This window comes from Carya illinoinensis, chromosome 11 (assembly GCF_018687715.1).
Source record: "Carya illinoinensis cultivar Pawnee chromosome 11, C.illinoinensisPawnee_v1, whole genome shotgun sequence".
In the NCBI taxonomy this organism is placed as follows: domain Eukaryota; kingdom Viridiplantae; phylum Streptophyta; class Magnoliopsida; order Fagales; family Juglandaceae; genus Carya; species Carya illinoinensis.
The window spans coordinates 2,831,029-2,844,891 of NC_056762.1; the positions used below are offsets into that span (position 1 = coordinate 2,831,029).

Below are 13,863 nucleotides of genomic sequence, written 5' to 3' on the forward strand. Positions count from 1 at the left end.
TACTTTAATCATTTCAAAAAATATAAAAAGTACAAATTTATTAAAAAAAAATTTCTTAATCATTAAATAAGATGAAAAAAAGAATCAATAAGTTTTATGGGTAGGTTTTATAGATTTCCTTTTACAAAATGGTAGAGAAAGAATTGAGGAATGAGAGATAAATGGTATAATATAATTTTTGTTTTGAAGTTTGAAAATATTGTATTTATTTTATATTTTGTTTTTAAATTTATAAAAGTTATTACATAAAAAAAGTTAAAATTTTAAATAAAAAATTATTTTGTATTTTAATAATATTTATTATTAAATAATAAAAATGATAAAAAATTCTATTTTCAACCTTATTTATTTTTGAAAAACTTTTTATCTCATCGTATCTCACCTTATCATTATAATTTTATATAAAATAATACAAATAATATAATTTTTTAAATATTAAAATTAAAAATAATATTAAATAAATATATTTCAATAAAATTTTATTTAATTTTAAACTTTTCTTTTAACTAATCTCGTATGGTTATAAAAATAAATGAGCCGTCAATCTGATTCACAAGAGGTATCCCAAGTAATAAATTAAAAAAATAAATAAATAACGAGGTGACCCGTGACTCTACTATGGTCAAATCTATTCTAACCACAACTGTGGTCAAAGTAAAGTAACTAGATGGCGTAAAAAATTCCGATACTGAACGATCAGATCCACCAATAGAGCTTCGACGCATGGACGGACAGATTCGTCCTCAACTGACTTACTTCTCTCTGAGATTAAAAATTAGGGTTAGGTTCGAGCTTTTTCTGACGAGAGATATCGATCTCCTTCAATCTCATTTATCTCATAATAGTCCTTGGTTTCTTACTTTTGGACCATGGAGATGGAGCGCGTGATGGAGTTTCCTCACACGCACATGTATCGGCGACCTGCAAAGAGGGCCCGTTTGGGCTGGGATGTTCTTCCACAGCCACCAAAGGTATAATCTTTCCCCTCTGAAGATCTCAGATCAGTTTACTTTCAATGATGGCCGAATCTTTTTTTTTTTTTTTTGTTGATTTTGATCAGGTTTCATTATTGTGTATTCTGTGTTTTATCTCAAAATCTCCTCTTTCTTTGAAAAGATCTGCTGCTCGGTATTCCGGTTTAATTTTTCTTATTTTTCTAAATTTTGATTTCGAATAATCTCTGCTTATCTTGCTTGCGATCTGCTCTCGTTGGTCCGATTCGTCTTTTTCATTATCGATTCTTTATTTTCTTCGAATATTTTTGGAGCCTTAAGCTTCAATTTTGTGTTTTTGCTCAAGAAGCGGTTAGGTGTGTTTTGTCCCCAAGTTTAGTTGTTTGGTGGGTTTTTCAAATATTTATATATATATATATATATATATATATATATATATTTTCTAATAGACTTCTTTAGTGTCCTCTTTCTATAGTTGAAGGGACAATGACCTTAAGATTTGCCACCAATTCTAATTTTCCCAGAGAAGTTCTTATTGATTCATATTTTTTGGTAAAATTTAATGGCTTTTTTTGCTTTAAAATATATTGTTATTTCGTTTGTTTGCCCATTCTTAGGAATGGTATGCGTTTTTAATATGCTTATAGTGTGCAATTTTCTCCAGTATGATTTGGTGGTGGTGTGTTTCTTCATTCAATTAATATTCTTTTGGTTTCGGAATTTTTACTATTACGAGGTTTGTGCAATGTCATGAAGTAATGCGGGAGGTTTGGAATATAATTTGATCTCTTGAGTGGTGCATAAATGGGTGGCTGTGTGTAGGCCCAGGTAGGAGTGTTTTGTGGACAAGAGCTTGGAAATCTGACAAGCTTTGCATCTTCGAGTGCATCCTCAGACCATTCCACTATTTCTTCTCTATATGATAAGGGATTGGCTCGAAACGGTTCTCCCCCAAAGAGAGATGATGACAAAGATGGGCATTACATGTTTGAGCTTGGAGAAAATTTAACTTCTCGCTGTAATCTTACTTTACCATCATTAACCACTTATGTGTTTATTCTTTGTTTGGTTTAGGTAATTAAAAATGCTAAATGTTGCTTTTTTTGTTGAGTTTTGCTCTGGTGGTTTTTGTGATAAGATGCTTCATTATCGCTTAAGATTTTACTACAACGATAAGATTTTACCACAATTGATAAGATTTCTCAATTGTGGGTTTGTATTGGTTTTTAATTTAATCTCACCTTCCTCATGTTTCTTTTTTTCTTTTTATGTTTATTGATATTTCCAGATCAGATCAACAGCAAAATGGGTGAAGGTACCTTTGGTCAGGTTTTGGAGTGCTGGGATAGAGAAAAGAAAGAAATGGTTGCCATTAAAATTGTACGTGGAATCAAGAAGTATCGTGAAGCGGCTATGATAGAAATTGAAATGCTGCAACAACTTGGTAAACACGATAAAGGTGGCAACCGGTGAGTAATCTTTTTGATGTAATTACTTTTTCTGCCCTTAATGGTACTGTTAAGAAGCTTTCATGGCGCTTTTGCAATTGTTAAATGGGTTTATTCCTTGCAGTTGTGTGCAAATACGGAACTGGTTTGACTATCGTAACCATATCTGTATTGTAAGTATATGATTGATGACTTTGTGATGGATTAATTTCCCCAATAACAAATAATTTGGGGTTAAGACTTGTCAGTGAATTCAAATGGTTTTAACAGGTGTTTGAGAAGCTTGGATCAAGCTTATACGATTTTCTACGGAAAAACAATTATCGCTCATTTCCCATTGATCTAGTCCGTGAGATTGGCAGGCAACTATTGGAATGTGTAGCATGTGTGTAATAATTTCCGAAGCTAGTCACTTTCTTTCATACAATTTTTTTCGTTAATTTTTTCACTCTAGTGTCTTGGTTAGGGCTGCATGTAAGATATATTAATTCCTTTTACTTCGCTATATAAATAGATCTTTCATTTACCTTAAAACTTACTATTTCATAATTATATATGTTAAAACATAGTACTTTAAATGAATTATTTTAAATAAAACTGGCATCATTGCCTTGAATGAATTTTTATATTTAATTTCTGTTTCGTTGATTTTCTACATCTTGTGTCTTGTATATCTTCTGCCTTTTCTTCTGATGGTGTTCCTGTTAATTATATTTACAGTTATGCATGACTTGCGGCTTATACACACTGACTTGAAGCCAGAAAATGTACTTCTAGTTTCGTCAGACTATATTAAAGTTCCTGATTGCAGGGATTATAAGGTATAATTTTAGGATTATTTTACTTACTCTCTGTGTTCCTGACTTTTTTAGAAGGTATTACCCTGCCTTGCCTCGGCAGTGACATTTGTATTTGCTCTATTAGATATGGCATTCATTTTCTACTTTTGTTGCTTCAACTGTTTGTTTCTACATATATATTGCTCTTGAGAATTTAATTCTTTTAATCTGCTATATGCAGAGTTATTCTCGATCATCAAAAGATGGATCCTACTATAAAAGAGTGCCCAAGTCAAGTGCCATCAAGGTTATTGATTTTGGCAGCACAACCTATGAGCGTCAAGATCAGAATTATATCGTCTCTACACGACATTATCGTGCACCTGAGGTTGTTCTTGGTAAGTTTCTTTTGTATTGTTTTTCCCAATAATGCCATGTCTCAGTAGAGGAGCTAAAACTTGTTTCCATTCATTTGTAGGACTTGGTTGGAGTTATCCTTGTGATATATGGAGTGTTGGTTGCATCATAGTGGAGCTTTGCACGGTACATCTACAAATCTATTTTATGATAGGGGGATGGTATGGTTATGAAGGACTAGAATCAAGTTTTTTCTTGTATTTTTGACCGTTATATAGGGTGAGGCCTTGTTTCAAACACACGAGAATTTGGAGCACCTAGCTATGATGGAGCGGGTATTTGGTCCATTGCCACAGCACATGTTGAAAAGAGTAGTGTAAGTATATCGTGATGCATCTGTAGTGACAGTATCTTTAAGAAGCATAGACTGACTACTGTTCTTCCCTGGTATTGGTCTTTTAGCCGACATGCAGACAAGTATGTTAGAAGAGGAAGATTGGATTGGCCAGATGGTGCAACCTCAAGAGAGAGTATTAAAGCTGTAATGAAGCTTCCCCGGCTTCAGGTTTGTACACTTCAATTGGTCCTACCCAAAATTGTACCGTGTTGTTTTTAATCTGGCTGACTAATTGCACTAGTGTCATGTTTACTAATCGTGGAATGCATGTTGTTTATGTTCTTACAGAACCTGGTAATGCAACATGTTGATCACTCGGCTGGGGATCTCATTCATCTGCTGCAGGGGTTGCTTAAATACGATCCAACTGATAGGTTAACAGCTCGTCAGGCCCTTAAGCATCCCTTCCTTTCTAGGGACCATGTGAGGAGATAAGGCAGCCGACACATCGGGGGTAATTAGCTACCTGGTGTGTTATACATAGTGCATATGGGTATCCACGTTTTAAGATAGGGTTTGTGTTGAACGAGATTACAAGTATCCAATTGTACACACAAGGCATATGATACTTGACCTTCTGAACCCACCGCTTGAATGAAGGATTGAATATATATATATATATATATATATTTAAGCGAAATGATATTTCTACCATGCTCAATCATCTTGCATTCCTTTTGAAAATATACTATCAACACGAGAAAATTAATTTTTTAATAGTAGATTTTATATTTTTTAAGAAATGAGTGTATCGCTTGTACAATCTGTTATTATATGTAATATTATTCGTTTTAGATCATTAGTTCTTACAAACGAGCGGTTCTTGTTGCAATTACAATTACTGACCAATTGAATTCCGTCACCGTTATATTTCTATTATGACTAAATCATCAGGTGATTGCATTTTCTAACACACGATATGCATTTTTATAATAGAAAAGTAACTAGATAATCTTTTCACGTAATAAGACAACCGTCCTCTCTTAATAAGATAATCTTTCCGGTTTGGTAATAAAAAATTTTTATTTTAAATTTAAAATTTCCTTCTCATTATTATAACTTTTTCAAATTTCCATACAAAATATAATAAATAATTTAATTTTTTTTAATTTTTTTAAATCTCAAAATAATAATAATATTAAAATATAATATTTTAATATTTCATTTTAAACTCAAAATTTTCATCCTACTTATAATCTTAAATCTCATTCAAAAGAATTTTTAAATCATAGTATCTAATGATTCTAATGTTAAAAACGTAAGTTTAATTAAACCAGCATACAGCAGTTATAGGACTTCTGATTTATTGGTTGGGTTTTTAACAATTGAAAGTTTTACATACTAAATTTTCATCTTTATTTTTATTTCATTACGATGAGATAGCATGGTCAATTAACTTCGGATTTTTTTAAAAATAAAATAAAGATGATTCAATAGTGATAATTGTCAAATTTTATATAATAAAATGAAAGTGAGATGTGAGTGTAGTATATAATATTATTTGAAAATTAGTAACATTGAATCATAGCATAGTATTGTAAATCAGTTTTCCCAAGTATGAGAAAAAGAAAGCAACTGAGTAGGGGACAAAAGATTATGATGACAAAGATGATAAAATGATGGATAAATAAATAAAAAGAGAGGAAGATGATAAAATTCTAACTCTGTGCGAGAAATACTTCATTATTAAATCCAGAGATGAATATATCGTTTTGAAATCTTTGCTGATGTATATAGACTTTAGGTCATGATTATTATATTTTCTTCATAGATCTTTATGGAAAAAATTGAAAAAAAAGAAATTAGGTTGAGTGAATTGCATCGGAACAAAAATGAGAAAAATCATTGACTTGATGCCAAGGAAAAATCATGCCTTTTACCCTTTCATGGTTAAATGCTTAAGAAATAATATATTTAAATGGTTAAGCAAATAATTTTGATTGGTTAGGTGTCAATGCGAAGATAGCTATATAGCTGGCTGTTTTTAACATGCCTATGTGCACACGCACAATTAACAAGACTTTAAATTATATAATTTTGTAATACATAAATACTTTGATAAGATAGAAGTTTTATAAAAGTAAATTTATAAATTAAAGTTATTTGATATAATACGTTAGATTATAAAATTATTTTTATTGTAAAGTATATATAATATATTATATAAAATTATATCAATTTATAAATTTATTTATTTTTAGTGACTGTATCGATTCTTTTTACAATATATATGAAAGAGTTCGGGTTGTCAATGCCAAGCACTTCATGAGTGGAAATGGCTCAGCTACCATCCTTGCCACATGGCAAGAGCTAGAGAAAATACCAGTCAATCCCTTCATCATTTCATTTCTGTGCATTTTTTTTTTTTAAATAGAAACTGATCTCATTAATCAATTTAACTACATTTTAGAGGTTACAATAGAAGAAATGCACTCAGGACATTCTTCAATGTTGTACAAATCCTCTGTTAACAGCACAGCAGACTTTGCTAAAAAATGGGCTGCAGAATTCGCTTCTCTCTGGACATGACAGGCTCTCCAGTGAGCTATGTTTGCCAAGACATGTCTTGATTCTTCAACAAACCACCCCCCCATGATACTATCAAACTCTTGACCAAGCAGTTGGGTAACTACCTGTCTCGAGTCCCTCTCCAAAATGACCTGGTTAAGTCCCAATTCCTTGCAAAAGGTTACTGCCACTAGTAGGCCACAAGCTTCTGCTTCATAGACTCCTCCATTGAGAGGTCTGGGTGCCCTTAAAGTACCAACAACAAGTCCTTGATGGTCACGGATTATGACTCCCAAACCAATCCTACCTGAACTCAGCCTTACTGTAGCATCCCAATTAACTTTAAACATACCTTTACTTGGCTTAGACCATGTTTGTAAGGACCTTTCTGATCTCAGTTGGGGGTTCTCTCGTAACATATTTGCTTCAGTGAATGCAATGGATTCTAGCTTGGCTCCCTGGTACAAAGTGGAAGGGTGTTTAAAATCTTTGCCATGAACTAGATCATTTCTTCGAGACCATATACCTCTCAGTGTAACTGCAGCTTCCTCCAACTCATTGACCTCTAGTCTTTGGACCAACATTGCCCAAACCTTGAAGAACTGGTCACTATGGAAGGACATTTTCTGAATTTTTACACAAGCTTGGTTCCACACGTCTCTAGCAGTAGGACATCCCCAGAGAACATGGCTTGAGGTCTCAGGTTCAGATTTGCACACAATACAGCTGTTGTCTTCCACTACTCTCCTTTTCTTTAAGTTTGCTAGGGTAGGGATGGCTTCATTACACGCTTTCCAGATAAAAGGTTTAACTGCAGGGGCCACTTTCAGCTGCCAAATTTTCTTCCACACTGTTGAGTCTAGTTGCCTGTTTGAGTGTTCCCCTTCTACCTCAGCCTCCACTTGCCTCTGATGGTGATATCCACTCTTGACATTGTACATCCCATTTGAAGTAAAATTCCAAAATATTTTGTCCTCCCTACCTCCTAGGCTGATGGGGATCGAAGTGATGCCTTGAATCTCAGGTTTTGAAAACATTTCTTGTAGCAACTCTTTTTTCCAGCTTCTTTGCCTTGGGTCAATAAGGTCACTCACCATTTTACACCAACAATCCATTTCTCTTGGAGATGCCACTGTGCACGAGGGAAGAGAGGGTATCCACTTGTCAGTCCATATGTTGATGCTTTTGCCATTTCCAACTCTCCATCTTAGCCCAGGTTTGAGTATTAAGAGACCAGCCATAACACTCCTCCACACATAGGAAGGGCTTGGTCCTATCTTTGCATTCAGTAGCTCCCCTGAGTTGAAATATTTCTATTTTAAAGGTGCTGCAAGAGAGGTGGGTTCCTATAGTATTCTCTAGCTTTGCTTGGCTAGCAAGGCTAAGTTGAACATTCTGAAATCCTTGAATCCAAGACCACCTATGTCCTTAGCTGAGCTTAGTTGGTCCCACGAGACCCATTGAATCTTTGAGGCCTCTTCATTGAATCCCCATCAGAATTTCCTCAGGAGTTTGTTTAATTTTTGAGTAATGGAGTATGGCAGCAGGAACAAACCCATTGAATACGTTGGTATGGCTTGAAGAACTGCCTTTAGGAGGATCTCTTTCCCTGCTGCAGATAGGTGGTTGGTTTTCCAGTTCACTACCCTAGACCAGGTCCTGTCTACAAGGGAGTGGAAAGCTGCTACTTTAGCTCTTCCTAAGACTACAGGGAGGCCTAGATACTTTTCAAAAGTGCCAGTAGCCTTTATACCTGCTAGCTGTAGGATCACATTCTGCACCTCCTTCACTGTGTTCTTACTAAAATAAACTGAGGAATTATCCTTGTTGAGCACCTGACCCGAGGCTTGTTCATACATATCCAAGATCTCAAGCACTTTGGTAAGCTCCTTTGGTGAAGCTTGGCAAAACAGCAGGCTGTCATCTGCAAAGAATAAATGGCTCACTTTGGTGGGACCTCTTCCTATGGGGGCACTAGTTATTTCCCCCATCACTTCAGCCTTTTGCAGGAGAGCTGAAAGTGCTTCTGCACACAGAATGAAGAGGTAGGGTGGAATGCCTCTTGATGGGGTAAAAAACTGTTGAGGTTCCCCATTAACAAGAATTGAGTAGGACACTGACTTGATACATCTCTGAACCAAGTCCACCCACTGGGGAGGGAAACCAAGTTTGGTCATTACAGCTTCTACAAAGGCCCATTCCACCTTGTCATAGGCTTTACTCATGTCCAATTTGAGGGCCATGAACCCTTTCTTGCCTTTGATCCTCATTGCCATTGAATGGAGAATTTCATAAGCAACTAGGGTATTGTCTGAAATAAGTTTTCCAGGTACAAATGCACTTTGGTTTGCTGAGATGATCTTAGGCAAGATGAGTTTCATCCTATTTGCCATGCTTTTTGAAACCACTTTGTATAGGGCATTGCATAAACTAATAGGTCTGAATTCTGTTACTCTCTTTGGGCTTTTAACCTTTGGAATGAGGGCTATATAAGTATCATTAACCTTTTTAAGGGAACCTCCTTTGTTTAGAACACCCAGTGCATAATCACACACCTCTTTCCCAACCAATTCCCAATGTTTTTGGTAAAAATGGGATGGGAATCCATCAGGACTAGGAGATCTCAATGAATTCATTTGAAAAATGGCTTTCTTGACTTCCTCTGTAGTAAAGGGTGTGGCTAAAACCTTCTTCATTGTTGGATTGATTTTTGGCTTAAGAGCATTGAGGCATATATGGATATTAAAGGGCAATGACGAGCTGAAGAGGTTAGAGAAGAAACCTGTGAAGATGCCACCTATCTCTCCCTGTTCAGAGGTAGTTCTACCCATGCCATCATTTATGGATGTGATAGCATTTGTCTTTTTTCTTTGGTTGCATGTGGAAATATGTTGTATTTCTATCCCCCTTTCTCAGCCAATGCTGTTTTGCTCGCTGCCTCCATTTCATATTAGTTTCAGCCAGGGACTTTTCAGCCTTCTCTTGCATTTGCTTCATAGCATCAATGTGTTCCCTATCTCCATTATCTTGTAGATGACTAATCTTTGCCCACATTCGAGTAGTCTTTTGCTGTTCAACTCTGCTGTGATTTTTCTCCCAGTTGGTTAAGCCTTTTTGACAGATTTCCAGCTTCATTCTCAGATCTTCACTAAATCCCCTCCCACTCCCATTTTTAACCATGCTTGTTCTAAAACATGACCACAGCCTTCTTTGATGTCCCAAGCAGCCTCATATCTAAAAACTTTTTTTTTCCTGCTTCCCCTTCCACCATTATGAAGGATTGAGGTGCTTAGAGGTGAATGATCAGACTTGGTAGCTGCCATCACATTACACATTGCAGAAGGAAAAAGATCAAATCACTCTCTGTTGGCCATTACTCTATCTATCTTTTCCTTTGCAAAGCCCTGCCCCTTCTATTATTGGACCACGTGAACTTTTGACCAGTATAAGTAATGTCTCGAATACCACAGTGTACTAATACCTGTCTAAAGTTCTCAATCTGTTTGTAGGTCGGCCCTGACCTCCTACTTTCTCTCTTTGGTGGAGGATCTCGTTAAAATTGCCCGCACACACCCAAAGTACTACCGGATCAGGTTTTAGCATTTGTAGTAACTCCCAGCTCCCTTTCCTTTTGCCTAGTTCAGGATGCCCATAGAATCCAGTGAATTGCCATGGCCTGCTATCCTTTTCACTAATGATACTTGCACTTATATGCCACCTAGTGTAACTAATAATTCTGACCTGCCACCCCTCCTTCCAGAGTAATGCTAAACCCCCACTTAGGCCCACACTTTCAACAACAAAACACCCATCCAGCTTTAGGGACTGTCTGACTATTTCCATTCGATTCTTATTATATTTAGTTTCCACAAGGAACACTAAACTGGGACAGTTATCCTTAGTAAGATTTCTAAGGATTCGAGTTGTTCGAGGGTTCCCAAACCCTCAACAATTCCACGATAGGAGACTCATTTGGGGTGGCAGTGCTGGGGACCAGCCACTGCCTTATCATTTTGATTCTCTTTGCCTCCTCCATTGTACCTGGTCTTTTTAACAGGATAGACCCCCTCCTTTTCACCACACTTCCCCCTCTTCTTTTGGCCATATTCTTGCTGGTTATTGATGATCTCACTCAACGTACTCTGGATATTCAAATTGTTCTTGGCCTTCCTTTTCCACCTCCCATTACTACTCGCGGTATTTGTGTGGGGCTGGCTCCATAGCAGTGGATTTGTCCCTCTATGGCAGTGTAGGAACTTGGACTGCAGAAATGTTAGGTTTGACTTCTAGATGTGGTCCCTTCTCCCTTTGACTGGTGGCTTGGGTTGTTGTTGGACTCAGTTCCCTGTTCTGGAAGGTATGGTTATTGCTCATATCCGTATCTTGGTCAAGGTCCATCATACACCTGTGGCCTATGGGATCGGGGGAGGCTTTCACCTGAGCATGAGTATTTATATCTTGATTGTACCCTTCTTTACTGCCATGTACATTATGCTCTCTAGTCATGCTGTAAAAGGTAACAGGCTGTTCCTCAGGTTCATGGGCAGTGTTTCTAGCAGGATTTTGTTGACAAGGCATTACTCTAATACCTCTCTTGAGACCAGTAGGATCTAACTTCCTCTCTTCCTCCTCTACGACCTCAGGTATGTTTTTTTTTTTTTTTTTTTCTGATACTCTCCTGCTGACCTGGTTTTTCACCCCTTACATCCATTTTCCTTACATTTTTATGATCACTCTGTTCCTCTTTATCAGTTTTACCCCCATATTTACGTTTGTCAAATATCGAAGTGTTCATTGGCTGGGCCCTGAGCCACGGACCAAACTGCAGTTTTTGTTTTTTTTTCACGTTGTGCTTCAAAGTATGGCCTTCCACAAACTCTTCCTTTATGAAATAAAACCCCACAGTGGAAACAAAGATTTTGCAGTCGTTCATATTTAAAAGAAATCCACAGTTTCTGGTTTTTGAAGACTAACCATATACCTCGCAGGAGAGGTTTATGAACCCTGACTCGAAGGCAGCGGCCCCACGCAAACCCATCTGAATCAGCATCTACTCTTATTACTCGACCAATGTTTTCCCCAATCTGTATCCCAATCTCTTCATTCATAGCAGCCAGAGGAACATTATAACACTGGACCCAGAAAGGTTCATATTGGATGTTAACAACATTAATAGACAAAGATTCATCCACCTCTTGTATGGTTAAGAGATTCCTGTCGAAGCACCATGGCCTCCCACTCAAGATCTTGTCTTTATCTTTTTTACTTTGGAATTCTATGAGGAAGCACTGTTCGTTCATATCCTTGAAGTGGACCCAACCTTCTAGCCTCCATATCTGTGACATAGTAGATCTGAAAACTTCATTATTTACTCCTCTTTCAGAGAGAATTCTACCAATGATGCCGAGCTTTCCTCTGATAGAGCTGTTTGTGTTTCCAACCTCAGTCTTGAAATGAACAACAGTTGTTTCTTCCCTTGACAAGTGTAGATTTTCCCATTGCTTTGTTAAGTCATCATCGGCCATATCTACTTTTCCACTGACTACGAAGACGAGTTCTCAACTAGTGAGACGAAGCCGACTGTCGAAAAACAGCGGCACTAAACCCTACTCACGCACCAGAGAGAAGAGAGAGAGAGAGGGACCCGACTCTATATTAAGAACATCTTTCTGTGCGTTTTTAAACGTATACTCAGAAGAGGCAAATCCAATTTAACCCCATCCCCACCAAATTCGCCAATCATAGGCAACCTTCACCAGCTTGGCACATTCCCACATCGCTCTTTTCGATCCCTTTCTATGAAGTATGGCCCCGTAATGCTCTTACACTTGGGCCATGCTCCAGCCCTTGTGGTGTCATTTGCAGATATGGCCAGAGAAGTCATGAAGACACATGATATCACTTTCTCAAACGCCAAGAACTATAGCTGCTAACATATTACTGTACTGTTGTATAGACATAGGGTTCACATCCTATGGTGAGCATTGGAGACAGGCAAGGAAAATTTGTGTCCTCGAACTTTTGAGCGCCGAAAGAGTGCAATCATTCCAACATGTAAGAGAAGAAGAGGTTATTTTATTAACAAATCGATACGTGAGTCGTGCCTCAAACAAACTTCTGTTAATCTAAGTGAGATGTTCTTTACAACCTCAAACAATATTGTCTCTAGATGTACGCTTGGACTGAAGTATGAAGGAGGAGACGGCAAGAGCAGGTTTAGACAGCTAGCAAGAACGGTATTTGTGCTATGGGTAGCACCCTGCGTGGGAGATTTTTTTTCCTTCTCTAGGAGGGATTGATGTTCTTACCGGACTCATCCCAAGTTTGAAAGCCATCGTCAGAGAATTTTTAGATCAAGTCATTGAAGAACACGTCAATGAGAGGCTATGATCATGACCAACCAAATAAGAAAGATTTTGTTGATATTCTTCTCCAACTTCAAGTGGAAAGCATGCTTGACTATGAGTTCACTCAAGACAACCTCAAAGCAATCTTACTGGTCCTCTCTCTCTCTCTCTCTCTCTCTCTCTCTCTCTCTCTCTCTCTCAAACACTTGGACACATTCACACACACCAACACACAATCACCTGTACAGTTTTCTTTTCCAACAATTTTAGGACATGTTTGTTGGAGGAAGTGAGACGTCTTCAACAACTTTGGAATGGTTAATGGCAGAGCTCATTAAAAATCCAAACATTATGAAGAGAGCACAAGAAGATGTGAGAAGAGTGGTGGCCAACAAGTTGAAGATGGACGAGAATGACATCGATCAAATGTGTTACTTGAAATGTGTCCTGAAGGAAACTCTTTGGCTACATCAACCGGCTCCTCTGTTGCTACCTTGAGAAACATCATCAAGTGTGAAATTAGGAGAGGTTATGATATTCCACCAAAAAAAAAAATTATTTCTCAATACATGGGCAATACAAACGGACCCCACCGTATGGGAGAGGGCAGAAGAATTTCTCCCCGAGCGATTCATAGACAGCGCAATTGATTTCAGGAGCCAAGATTTTGAATTTCTCCCATTTGGAGGTGGGAGAAGGGGATGCCCTGGATTGATATTCGACATTGCTGCAGTTGAATATGTGATTGAGCTGAAATATTACACATTTTAACTATTTAAAACCAATGTATTTTAAATTCATCATGACATTATTATTGGTTTTAAATGGAAAAATGGTTAAAATGAATAAATCAAAGTTGTGATTTTAATTGATTAAAAGCATGAATTTATGCTTGAATTCTACCAACTATTGATTACTGTGCATTCTGATCTTTTCGTCTAGAATTGAGAAACAAAATAAACTGAACTAGGTCGATATTGGAATTGCTTCACATGTCTTCATTTTCGTGATCACAGTTCATTGGACACATATTTTTGCTCTTTGTGCATGAGTTATGAGCTCACATACTTCAAA

At 37.1% G+C, this 13,863-nt stretch overlaps 3 protein-coding genes across 5 annotated transcripts; 1 reads left to right on the plus strand and 2 right to left on the minus strand.

Annotated features, from left to right (window-relative positions):
• Positions 1 to 739: 739 nt before the first annotated feature.
• LOC122282785 (serine/threonine-protein kinase AFC2-like) lies at positions 740 to 4,574 on the plus strand. 3 transcript variants are annotated; one of them, XM_043094804.1, is made up of 11 exons: positions 740 to 971; positions 1,776 to 1,971; positions 2,242 to 2,422; positions 2,526 to 2,574; positions 2,672 to 2,786; positions 3,122 to 3,222; positions 3,422 to 3,578; positions 3,659 to 3,723; positions 3,816 to 3,913; positions 4,000 to 4,102; positions 4,223 to 4,574. In XM_043094804.1, exons 1-11 carry the CDS (start codon positions 870 to 872, stop codon positions 4,367 to 4,369), a joined length of 1,314 nt encoding a protein of 437 aa, XP_042950738.1. In that variant the 5' UTR covers positions 740 to 869; the 3' UTR covers positions 4,370 to 4,574. The 3 variants fall into 3 exon arrangements, with proteins under 3 accessions (XP_042950738.1, XP_042950739.1, XP_042950740.1); XM_043094805.1 differs by lacking the exon at positions 1,776 to 1,971 and having other exon boundaries at positions 813 to 971; XM_043094806.1 differs by lacking the exons at positions 740 to 971; positions 1,776 to 1,971; positions 2,526 to 2,574; positions 2,672 to 2,786 and having other exon boundaries at positions 2,282 to 2,422.
• Positions 4,575 to 9,277: 4,703 nt separating this feature from the next.
• On the minus strand, positions 9,278 to 9,622 carry LOC122281341. Its single transcript, XM_043092746.1, has one exon. It carries the CDS (start codon positions 9,620 to 9,622, stop codon positions 9,278 to 9,280), a length of 345 nt encoding a protein of 114 aa, XP_042948680.1.
• A 1,059-nt stretch (positions 9,623 to 10,681) lies between these two features.
• LOC122281342 lies at positions 10,682 to 11,967 on the minus strand. Its single transcript, XM_043092747.1, has 2 exons — positions 11,417 to 11,967; positions 10,682 to 10,949 (listed from the first exon to the last, which is right to left on the minus strand). Exons 1-2 carry the CDS (start codon positions 11,965 to 11,967, stop codon positions 10,682 to 10,684), a joined length of 819 nt encoding a protein of 272 aa, XP_042948681.1.
• Positions 11,968 to 13,863: the final 1,896 nt, after the last annotated feature.

Excerpts from the sequence above, each read along its gene's own strand:
- LOC122282785 (XM_043094804.1), top strand. The coding sequence starts at position 870 with ATGGAGATGGAGCGCGTGATGGAGTTTCCTCACACGCACATGTATCGG. Across the intron at positions 2,423-2,525 it reads CACGATAAAGGTGGCAACCG|TTGTGTGCAAATACGGAACT; the intron begins GTGAGTAATCTT and ends TATTCCTTGCAG. Across the intron at positions 4,103-4,222 it reads TGAAGCTTCCCCGGCTTCAG|AACCTGGTAATGCAACATGT; the intron begins GTTTGTACACTT and ends ATGTTCTTACAG.
- LOC122281341 (XM_043092746.1), bottom strand. The coding sequence starts at position 9,622 with ATGGTTAAAAATGGGAGTGGGAGGGGATTTAGTGAAGATCTGAGAATG.
- LOC122281342 (XM_043092747.1), bottom strand. The coding sequence starts at position 11,967 with ATGGCCGATGATGACTTAACAAAGCAATGGGAAAATCTACACTTGTCA. Across the intron at positions 10,950-11,416 it reads CCTCTCCTGCGAGGTATATG|CATGACTAGAGAGCATAATG; the intron begins GTTAGTCTTCAA and ends TACCTTTTACAG.